This window comes from Lissotriton vulgaris, chromosome 7 (assembly GCF_964263255.1).
Source record: "Lissotriton vulgaris chromosome 7, aLisVul1.2, whole genome shotgun sequence".
In the NCBI taxonomy this organism is placed as follows: Eukaryota; Metazoa; Chordata; class Amphibia; order Caudata; family Salamandridae; genus Lissotriton; species Lissotriton vulgaris.
Window position 1 is genome coordinate 402,807,887 of NC_141695.1, and position 12,316 is coordinate 402,820,202.

General features: G+C 42.9%; 1 protein-coding gene across 2 annotated transcripts in view; it reads left to right on the top strand.

The window, feature by feature from the left end:
• LOC147701741 (outer dynein arm-docking complex subunit 1-like) overlaps positions 1 to 12,316 on the top strand; it is a 235,418-nt gene that overhangs the window by 40,112 nt on the left and 182,990 nt on the right. For both annotated transcript variants that reach the window (XM_086930361.1, XM_086930362.1), the window contains exons 3-5: positions 261 to 360; positions 5,145 to 5,334; positions 9,386 to 9,508. In XM_086930361.1, coding sequence (XP_086786487.1) covers positions 261 to 360; positions 5,145 to 5,334; positions 9,386 to 9,508 — 413 coding nt within the window. The remainder of the gene's footprint in view (positions 1 to 260; positions 361 to 5,144; positions 5,335 to 9,385; positions 9,509 to 12,316) is intronic.

Sequence of the window (12,316 nt, forward strand, 5' to 3'; positions counted from 1 at the left end):
GCGGCGCCACACCTCTCCATGGCATGACCACCACTGTGTCATGTGTCTCCAAGCATACTTTTAGGCTGGTTTGTCCAATTTCCCACAGTCAAGTCCCTCTATGTGAGCAGCTGGCCCTAAAATGTCTCAATACTTATGCTAACTCTAAGGCTGTCAGCAGACACTTCAACATGTACAAAAAGTTCCCCACTGTTAAGATCCATTTCTCTACTGTTTTTCGTATGTTTTGTTTTGCTGATTGTGAGTTTGTGTTATTGCAGCGGAGGGCGAGTTGGCCAAGTTGCAACGCAAGTACCGCTTGAAGGAAGGCGACCGCCAGGCTTACAGTATCGAATCGCAAGATGTGATCAGAAGACAGTTGTGAGTTTGCCTCCTTTCTTCCCTTTTACTGTCTCCTAGGCTTACATGAAAAAAACCTCCTGTAGTCTCCAAAGAAAGGGGCAGAGCAAAAAAGCATAGGCTGAGCTGAAATGCCATCTTCCCTGTAAGATTTAGCGTTCAGTGTGGCACTGAAATTCCCTTGTGGAACTATTCTATACGAAAGGGGAAGAGAGGGTGATTCCTATGAGCATACTGCAGTCTGAGGTCAGCAAGGATGTGTAGATTAACCTTAATATTTTGATTTCTGTACTTTTTCTCCATTTTATATCTTATAAGCAAAAACACCAACCTCAACATTTTGTTTTCATCCTCTGTAGCTAGCTTGTTTTGTGTGAACTTCAAATGTGTAGATATAACGCTCTTTCTTTCCCTCTGGATGTTCTTTTCCTGCTCCTTTCTATCCATGAGGGCCTAATATTAGGGTGTACATGTCTATGTCTATGTCATCATTTTCAAAAAGTCTGGATTTACTTTATTTACTGTATGCCTTACGAATACTAGAAAGGAATGCATAAGCCTGCCCAACTAACTAGTCTACGGACTGATGACAGTATTCTCTATGTTGACTGGAGTCAGTAGCTACAATCACTCCACACTCACATTTTTTCATGAGGTGCTGCTTTGAAGATCATGGTAATAAGTAGCCGATTGACCAGACCTTTTAAAAATGTAGTCATTAACGCGCAGGGGCCATAAAATAAACACTCAATTTGAAATTCTATCAAAGAAAGAAATTCACAAATCCAAAAGGATTTTCGCTTGAATGTTTCTTTATTTCTCCCACCCCATTAAAATATCTAAAAGCTCAGTATCCAAAATGTACTTTGAGCACGTTATATGTAGAGTAACTCAATACCTGAACACACTTGGACTTACCCACCAGTGAAGGACCCCAGGTACACATCACCGCCTGGTACATCCTCGATGTCACAGTCGATATCACAGTAAACAAGCCCATCCCCATTGCCTGAACTGACCACTCGCTCGTCCAATTCAATCTAAAAGTTACCAACTAGTGGGAACTACACCTGCCAAGACCACTTGACGCAACTGGAACTCTATCTCCAAAGAAACCAGAGCCAAAGAACTTCCAGCTCTCTCCCTGATGCTCCAAGATGATCACCCCGATGCATCGGCAACTTCAACAACCGAATCACAGCTGGGTGGACACCCTGGCCACACTCAAAACCAATGCCCAGGCACGCCATCCAGATCACGAGTAGGCTGGTACACAGACAACCTACAACTAACTAAATGCCATTGCAAAGAGCTGGAGCACTAATAGTAACACACCCATGATCGGCACACCCACAGATCTACCATCCGGCACTACCACCAGCAACTCAGATTCAGAGCTTCGCCCCGATCGAACGGATTTACAAGAGTACCAACAATTCTAAAGACATTTTCTCCATAGTAAAGGAATTCAACTCCTCTGCTGACAGCTCCATGACCCTCTCCCCATTGCAGGAACTCTTGTCCCAGCTTGCTCACAATTTCAGCTACAAGATCAACACAATATAGGACAACTTCACACCCCAAACAGACCTCTTCACATGCGCAGCCCTCCAATATGATGAGGAAAACACCCTAGAAACCACCCTGACATGCTGACCCACCATCCCTTCCTCTGGAAATCGCTGCCACCATGTGCTCTATCCATTCGGGAGTTGCTTCAGACACATGCCTGCTCTTCGCCTTCACCAAAAGACTAAAGCCCATCTGCACAGCCCTCACTCTGATACCCAATAACTCTGTCGCGATCACCACCTTCCAGTACACCTTGAATTATGCCACCATCATATCAGTATTGAAAATAACCTTCCTTCGATCCGAACACACCGGCGAAATACAGACCCATTTCCCTGCTACGCTACCCAGTGAAAGTCATGGAAAACCACCTCAACAAATGACTGGCTGATGACCTCAGCGCCAACCACCTTCCAGACCAAATCACAGAACAGAGACTGCCTTCATTGTCGCCACTAAAGTCTCAACACAGTCTCCCACCCAATCCTTTTTCAACAACTCGACAAAAATGGAATACGTGTACCTGCATTTCGATGGAGGAACTCCTTCTATGCAGCCTGCACGCAGGCTGTCAGCTTTGCCCCATACGTCGTCTGTCCCACACTCCACCATGTCTACATGGAGCCTCTTGCCAGCATCATTTGAGCCCACAGAGTCATCATCTCTAAAATCGAAGTCACCCACTTCATCCTCTCCTTCTCCGAGGACACCCCAGCACCCCAACAAAATGTACTGCATGTCAGAAGCTGCTTACTGGATGAATACCAACTGCTTGAAGCTCAACTAAGACAAAACGGAGGTGGTACTCTGTGGGAAAGACACCTCACCCTGGCCCTCAACCTGGTGGACCTCAGAATTAGGACCCACACCCACTCCTTTGGGACAAGCTAGGAATCTAGGCATTATGAATCTAGCGATAGGAATCAAATCTTGATGATCAACCAGGATAACTAGATTGCTTCCTTCTGTCTCCACCCAGTAAGCTCCTCAGGAAAATATTCAGATGGCTTCAGCTCTACACTTTTCGATCTATCACCCAAACTCTTCACACACAAGCTGGACTGCGGAAACATGGCATACGTCGGCATCAATTCACTGCTCACCAAGAGATTCAGGGTTATCCAGAACACAGCAGCCTCATACTCACACTACCACCTCACACCCAAATATCCACACACCTTAAAGACCTACATTTGCACCCCATTCACAAATATGTCCTTTTGAAATCACGGGTACTTACAAAGCACTGCCCAAAAAAGTACCCGCATACCAGAACAGCCGCCTATCATCTTCCACATCCCCTATCAGACATCTCTGTTATGCTAGAATGCTGCTTGTCCATGTCCCTGCATATTCAGAGCCAAAGCCGGTAGCCATGTTTTCTCGAACCTCGCTCCTAAAACCTGAAATGAGAATGGCCTCCCCCTTCACTTTAGAGTCACCTGCTAAGTCCTTAAATTCAGTCTGAAAAACCCCCTGAAAATCTTGTTTTTCCTGTATGCCCCCACCAGGGCAGCACTCCTTGCTCTAGGCACCAGGATACAGTCCATGGTGATATGAGTGTGTTACAAATACACATAACAACAAAAAAACAACAAACTCTGCATTGGGTGCTAGCAGCGGACTCAGAGAGAATTTTGGTTCTGATCTGAGTTGTGTACAAAAGGTGCAATGTGCTGTGTGGTTCTTCCATAAATGTGATGTTCATTGGTGGATCATGTCTTTGCCCTTGAAATAGGACACTGTCGAGGTGTACTTGAAGCAATATGTTCACTCTGGATAATTGTTTTGGCTTTAGACACTGCAGTCAGTAAAGTATAAATCCAGCTATTGGAATCTTTCCTTTGAGATTTTGTTCTAGTGTCTTCCAGTTTATAGAGTCAGGTTCCTGCACTCAACTTCTCTGAAGTGTTAATTTCCGAGGAAACTTGCACTTGTTCTGAAAGGTCTACATTTGCTACTGTCTGGCGGGAGAGCAGACTTTTAAAAGTTGTGTTTGATTGTCAGATGTCCATCCTACCTAGTAGGCATGTCTTGTGAAAATACCAGAGAGAAATCCCTTGTTAACAACTCCTAAGCCATATGTCAGAGAAATACATATGAACTGCTGAAACACTTTAGGCGGTGCAGCTCCATCCTCAAAGACAGGTGCAGGAACTCCCAACCTCACATAATTTGCACTGCATTCTGGAGTAAGAAGACATGCATCCTCCAGGAAAGACTTAAAACCTCCTGATATTCACCGAGGGCCTGGATCTGGCCACAGATAGTGAAAGATCTAACCCTACTAGTGGCCGGCATTCATAATCTGGATATCTTGGTTTATAAATTTACACATCTCCTACTCTCAACCTTCTGCTTTTTCTCTCTGTTGTCCGTTCATGAGACAACTTTCTTTGTTACATCTTCCCTTCCCCTCAGGTTGCTATTGTATTCAGTTCTGTCAGCAATTTTTCCTGCTCTACTTCTGAGTAATATATAATCAAACACTAATTGCTACGGCCTCCTTCGACAAACACTGCAGGAACTAGTATTCTCCAAACTCAATACTTGATTTTACAGCTACTGCCTTATTTGTGCTGCTCTGCGTCATATAAAAGTAACAAACTTCTACAGTGCACGGCATGAAGTAGCATCTTTTGAAACTGAACCAATCCCCAGCAGTGAAAGAGAACTGTTTGAAATCCTTGACTGAGTGTTAGATGATCTCTGCAGAAGATGATGGTTGCTTAACACTGCAGCGTCACATTTCGAGAATAAGTTACTGCCTCTTGTTTCTCACTCGACACTAAATCTGGTCAACAAATACTATTTGGGGACCTGTGAATAGGTTTCATAGGAGAATATGTTCCAATTTATGTGGAAAGCTATGTACTCTGATCTGTGCAGACATTTATGGATTAAGATGATAGCCTTTCAATGGTGGTGGCTATTACAAGAAGCCAATACATAAGATATGGATTTCTCTTTTTTTCTTTTTTTACAACCAGCCTGGCTACCATGTCCTGAACAACTTGAGAAAGCTCAGCAGTTTCTCAAGATTGTGCAGATAAAGGCAGACACTTGCCCTGAATTGCACTTAACTTGAGCGCTATTAGCAAATAATAATTTCCTTAAAAATATGTGCATTATAATTATTTCTGTGATTTATTTCGTTTCTGGGGATTATATTGAAAGTATTGTCTTGGTGGTCCCTTCAAACTGCACAAATTATGTGTCTGTTTTCTGACCAGAGGCGAAATGCAGACACTGGAGCGAGAGCGTGAAGAGCTGATGAAGAACCTGGATGTTGCAGAGAGTCGAAGAAACCAGACCCGAGACCAGGAGAGCCATGCAAACCTCTGCAACTTGCTAGTGCAGAAGGATGATGTGGAGGAGCAGCTGGCCAGAGAAAAGCGGCTCATTGCTGAGCTGGAGGAAGAGGTGAGATGTTGTGCAGGAAATAAAGTCTTAGTGGTAGAGGACAGCTGGATTCAACCCTAGTTAATGGAAGGGTTGTTTTTTAGGGAAGCATTAGGCCAATACTTGCATGAACATAGGGTTACTCAGCCTGACACAAAGAGAGACAACTTGATCCGAAAAAGCCCCTTATTTAGTGGAGAGATAGGGCAAAAGCTCATGTTCAAGGCCAAGCACAGTTGTGGGAGTGACAATACTCAGACTGTTGCATTCAAAGCGAAAGAACATTTTAGTTTAGAAAAATTAGGAATTGAAAGAAAAATTCAGCTGACAACCATTACATTTCTACCTGTTTCTATAATACACATTTGTTTTTGGAAACAGCATTGTCCTGATATTCAAGTGAATCTATAGGTTACAAGATATACATCTGCAGATTTTACACTGCAAAAATCGGATTGAATAGTTGGAATACAGATGGGGAGATAGGGACGAAGAGAAGAGGTCAGTTTTACTTTAGCAATATTTGGGGCAGATCGTGTAGAGTGTGGTGTCCCTGATTGAAAGGACTACATTTGCACTTAGATACAGAATAATCTGGGAGCTTGAAGCACAAGGGCATAATGTCCAAGGGAGTTTACTTCACATAGCCGACACCATTCTGATTTGTTGCTTTCATGGAAATCCTTCTTTGGTTTCAATTAGACCCTCTACTTTGGCATTCCTCTTAAGTGGTGAAACAGACGTCCCCATGATAGTACTGCATGTAGGTACCTTTCTCTGTATGTGGCCTCTATGATGGACAACTTCAGTCGCCTTTGGAATCCATTGCCAACTGATGATGGAGGAACAGCCTTTTCCGATGTTCCTCCATCATCAGCTCCTCAGATCTGCAGTCTGTGTCCATCTCACGTGCTCCCGGAAGACAAAAAAGGCTCTCTCTGCAGGACACTGGTGGCACCACTTTAGTCTCAGAGGAGTCTCACCAGATGAAGCCAAACTTGTACTCCTCTATTCCTCTGACAACTGATACATTCTAAGGTCAGGAGTCCCGAGTAGTTGCTGTTAGTCCTTAATATTGCTTTAGCTAAAGCTAGAGGGAACGTGCTAGCAAGTCTTAGTAGAGAGAGATTGTCTGATATTCCCAAGTTATCCCAAAAGAGTCAAGTATCTGTATGTTATCCCAATTCAACTGTCAGCAACCTTCTTACAGAGCTAAAGCTATTTCAAGAACCTCTTCAGTGGATTAACAACACATCTATGGAAATAAAAGATTACAAAAGGTTACACTTTTACTACTGAAGAACCCCGTGGATTAGGTAATTCCAAAATTCCAGTCGATGGCTTGCAAGATCCATTCAGTGATACAGGCCTATTTCCCAAATTATACAACCCAGCTCCAAATTCCTGCTTTGGTGCCCAAAATGAGTGGCAGAATGGAGAAGGCCTGATGAAGCATTTTCTTCCAGACGGATTATTGGTAATGATATCACCACATAGAATAAAGCCAGATCCAGGCAGCTGTAGGTATTTAACTGTACACCTCCCAGGGAGTTATCAGATCTCACACAGCAGAGTACTATTAGAAGTCAAATTTAGAAGGAGTCCTAAATAGGAAAAAGGGAGGATATTTGCCATTTTTATAGAGTTTGGATTCTGGAAAAAACAATACTATTATATTTTGCCTTCCAAACCACACCTGTAAAAAGAATCCTAGCAAAAAAGAACGAAGGACAAGAGGGTAAGCCACACCATTCTGTTTCCTGAAGCGCTCACCTACATGAGAACCTCAGTATACAGAGACTGTTCCTCACTAGTACCGATACTCACTGGATCATGATTCAAAATGAATTGCCAGAGGCCATCTAAAGATAACCTACAGTGCTGCCACCATCTTCAGACTATCACATTGTCCTCCTGTAGATGCACAGCAAACACTGAAGAGACATATTAATGTGCTGTGGGGTGCCACGCCTTTAAAACAATTGTGTGGCTAGTTACAAAATGGCAGAAATCAATAAGTTGGAACAAAGATTGATGCACCTTCTACACCGGAACAAGTTCACCTCTGTGAACTTTTGTAAGTCCCTCTCTCAAGGAAGGCTTTGTACTTCCCATGGCCTTGTTGGAGGAGTCTTCACTTTCTTTCTCTAAGACATTCTGGCCGGTCACTGGCTTGATAACATTCATAAAGGATGACAGACTTTAATGTGTGAGCATTCCTAAGAGAGTCAGGAAACATCATGAATGTTATATAACCAAAATAATTTGCATAATGTCATGCGGGAAAGAGTGATTACTCTAAATGGTATGTTATATTTACTATGGTTGAAACATTTTTCAACGACTTTCTTTTACAACACATTTTTCAACATCGCATAGTTTACAATACATGCATTAACTTCGCATATGTTGTCAATAAATATACGATTTAAAAACGGTTATAAACACAAGTCTTTGAAAATGATCCCTCTGCAGACTGGCATCTCCTTGAAATGTGGGCATATTTCATCAGTTTAATGCAACTCCCAGATGTTTTCTATTTAAAATTATTATTGTCCACCAGAGGCAGCATGATTAGTGCTCTCTGTTCTTTTTCAAAAGGCACAAAGTTGTGGCAGAGAGCTTAATTCTGAGGGGAATTTAATCTCGGCTCTGCTTCAGACGAATAGGACGTTCACATGCAAGCAGGGGGAATCCCAGGAGGCTACACATTGAGAAAAGTCTCAGAACTAAAGTGCATAGAAATTAAGAAGGAAATACAGTGTTTTTGTGTTTAAGATGCTTTATTACAATTAATATTGCAGAAAAGTAGCAATTACATAAATTCAGTCATAAAGTAGAAGTTTCCAAAAGTAGTACAACAATGTAACAATCATATAACGTAATTGAATAAAAAATAAGCATAACTATATTTTATATATCAAAAAAGATGTATACCATACAATTACCACTCCAATGAGAGAAAAGAGCATTTTACATATATTTTGAAGAGAAAAAGAGAAAGGAAATAGGTAGAAAAGAAGAACGAAAAGAGAGACATAATGCCATAAATAAGGAGTAAAAAGAGAAGAAATACAATAATGTACGTGTTGCGTGTACGAGAAGAAATATTACCATAGGAAATGCAGTGTTATTCTTGATAAATAAAACTGAGTCCGGGTAGACTCTGGCACTGTGTCAGCCCGTCAACTGGTACTGGTTATGCCACCATGAAGCAGGGAATTACATATCATATACATTCATTAAAACACATTAAACAATGCTGCAATGTTAATGTAGCATTGTTGAAGTTCTTTTCAATTAAGTGCATTTAATCTTAATAAACCAGTTTGCGCGGTTTGTAAAAATATGCAATGTACTTGAATGCATTGAGTGTGTTCTCGCTGCAGTGACTGATATCCTCTGTCTCTTGCAGAAAAAAACATTCCCTCATATGCTGCCCAGTGAAAAGAATGTGTACGAATACCTTGTGCAAAGAAGTCTGCTTTAGCATGACACCCTTGTATTCTATTGTATTGTAACTGCATTTAAATTGTTTTCTACCCCTGACCGAGGGGTTGAAGTGTTTTATCGCTTAGCTCAAAGTTAGTGGTTAATCGAGTATTTTATGATTATTGTTTTAGATTTGTTAGCCGTTGGGTGTAACTTGTGCGTTAAGGAAACTGAATAATTTACTCATTGTTGAAGTGGTGATGTATGAAGTAATTAGGTGTAACAGAGTGCAAAAAATATTAACATATTATTTCCTGTTAGAGGGGCTTTCTTTTGTGACCAACTGTGTGATCGAAAAATCACATCCTGTGAGATTGTACCGGAATGATAGTTCTTCCTGTGAGTTCCTATGATGTACACATTCCCTTGTGTGAGCTCTTTTGGGAAGAGTGCACATCTTGTACACCGCCCTCTGAGAAGACCAGCCCCTCTACCTATTATGGGAAAACTGCATGTAAGGTGAGGTATCAGTGTGGCCTTCATGTCCGCTGTTCTCGTTGTAGGGTTGGCGTGGTGGGACCTCGAGTGTATGCTTGTATCTTCTCATATTTTACCATGCTGCCCTATTTGCTCCTTGTAGATTAGACTCTGGGATAGGAAGCTGGTGGAGCAGCGGAAGGCTGTTGGTGGCTCTGCCGGGAGCTTGCGTCGCAGCGCCCAGACACACAAACACACCCGGGTGATGGAGAACCGGCTGGAAAGGGTAAGAAGAATTTAGTGAAGACAATATCGTTTTCCCCATGTGAGTATTCTTGTGTCTTTGTGCATGTGTTCTGAATTCAGAAGTCTCTCATTGACCAGGATGTTTGCTGATTTGCCTTCGGCCTTAGTTCTCCCAGTATTGGGAATCAAAGCTTCACCTCCCCCGTAATATAGACCAACTTTCCATGAAGCCAATATAGGTGTTGAATATGAGTTAGGTATGGTATTTAGGTTTTAGGTTTGGCTCCTGCTCCTTTTTATTCAAGGATAAATGCAAATTAGGCTGCATACGGTCTCTTCTGTCAGGCGTATAATTGAGATGTATACATAATCACTCAGGGCATGATTCATGAAGGAGGTAAGTGTGACATACATGTAAATTACTCTGAGCTATTTCTAAATATCCAGTAAATGTACACCTACTCATGTGAGAGTTATTTGAATCGAGCATGGTAAGGGTTTATGCAAGTAGGGCTCACATCAGTAGAAGCCACCTACTCTGTCTACAAACACATGAGACTATCTTCAGAGTCTTCGAGATTCAAGTTGGATTTTGGGATCTAGGAACGTTTTCTTACTATTTCCTTAATTAAAATACATCTCAATGACAATCTATTTCCGCTTATAGTTTGGGTGGTTTTGTAAGCCAGCCAAATTGTGTATGATTGAATTCCTGTATGAACATGTCAACTAGGCAACAAGATGTTTATTTATTTGGTGCCAGTTGGCACCTATGGGTGGGTGTGGTAACACTTTTTCAATAGCAGAGACTGTCCCCAGCTGCTTGCTTCATTCATTGACATGTGAAGGTTAGCAGATGTGCAAGTTTGCAATTATGGCATATACATGATCTTTAGGCATCCCTTCTGGTGAGAAAATAGTATGAAAGGTCTTCCCTTGATGATTGGAACTTGTGATAATCTGGCTAAATATTATTATCAAAAAATCCACCTGATATCCCATCCTTCCCTTCCGTCCAGAGTCTCCAGTCTCCAGTCTCCAGTCTCCAGCAACAAGAGTTCCCTCCCCAATCCACTTTGTTCAATAGCAGAGTTTCCTTTGCTAGATGAGACAACGCTGACTACACTCATTTCCAGGGTCACTTCTGGTTCACCTATGGACCCAGCCCCTCCACAACGTCTCACTTTAGTCACGGAAGTCATCTGTCCAACAATTCTGAAGACCCTAAATGCTTCTATCATCATGGGAAGGGTACCCTTATCCTGGAAATGTGCTCGGTTAGAGCCCTTTAAAAAAAACTAATTTAGATCCCTCTAACCTGGACAATTTCAGACCCATCTCCCTTCTTCCTTGGCTGAGTAAGTTGGTTGAGAAACACATCAACTCCACCTTAGTCCAATATCTGGAATTAAACAATCTTCTCCATGAGTCCCAGACAGGGTTTCATCCAAAGTACGGGACAGAAACCTCCTTACTGGCAGTAAACGAAGAGGCCAGGAGGCTGGTAGACCAGGGCGGCTCAGCAGCAATTATCTTGCTGGATCTCAGTGCAGCTTTCCACACTGTTGATCATACCATTCTGCTTGAGCGCCTGAAGAACCTTGAAGTGAGGCACAGGGCTCTGGCTTGGTTCAAGTCCTTTTTAAAGGACCAGTTCTTCCAAGTCATTGAGGACACGGCAACATCTAATCAATGGCCTCTCAGCTCTGGGGTTCCTCAGGGTTCTTCCCTGAGCCCCACGCTATTTAACACCTATATGGCCCCACTGGCAGGGATAGTTCTTCCATTCGGCATTCAAATCATCACCTACGCAGATGATACCCAACTGGTGGTGGCATTAAACCACCCGGAGGGTTAATCTTGCGCTTTGGGCAACTGCCTAGAGGCGGTAGCCGAATGGATGGAACTATCTCATCTTGAGCTACACGGGGACAAGACAGAGCTAATGTTCCTGGGCAAACCATCCTCACCTCCTATGGCATTATCCTGGCCGTCCTGTCTTGGCAGCATGCCCATCCCTAAGCAGAAGATTAAGAGCCTTGGCATTTGGCTTGACCCTTCCCTCTGCTTCAACGATCAAGCTGGCAAGCTCTCAGCTGCCTGTTTTGGTCTGATGAGGATGCTACAGAAAATCTTACCTTTACTTCCTTTACAGGCATGCAGGATTATGGTGCAAGCCCTTATCCTGACCCGATTGAACTACGGGAACGCTCTATATTTGGGCGCTCCTTGTGCCACTATAAAAAAACTTCAAGTTATCCAGAACTGTGCAGCCCGCCTACTCTTTCAGATCCCTCGTAGGCAGTCTGCGAGTCCCGCTCTGAAAACGCTTCACTGGCTTCCCATTCAGTCCAGAATACCCTTTAAGGCCATGTGCCTGGCCCATGGAGCTATTCGGAAAACTGGTCCCGCCATTATCCATTCACTGGTGGCTCCATACTTACCCTCTAGGAGTCTCCGCTCTAGCGATGCCTTCCTAACAACTACAAGGAAGGTACGCAGAACTACATGGGGCTGTCGCTCCTTCTCACTGAATGCTTCCAATCTCTGGAATTCTCTTCCCTTCACTCACCGCAGGGAATCCAACTTACAAATCTTCTGTAAGCTGCTTAAAACTCACCTCTTTACCGCTACTTAACAATCCTGCTATGTTTCCGCCTGTCTGCTCATACGTGCTACGAGGCCTCCGGGTAGTTACGCGCTATAGAAATTATATTTCATTCATTCATTCATATAGAAATCTAAACAAGTTGGTGTTCTTCACAGGCTTCACCTGGCTGTTCTTCTGGGTTGCTCCGTCTGACCTTAGACTTGACAATTGATAACTTTGGGGAGAAAAAACAAGGAG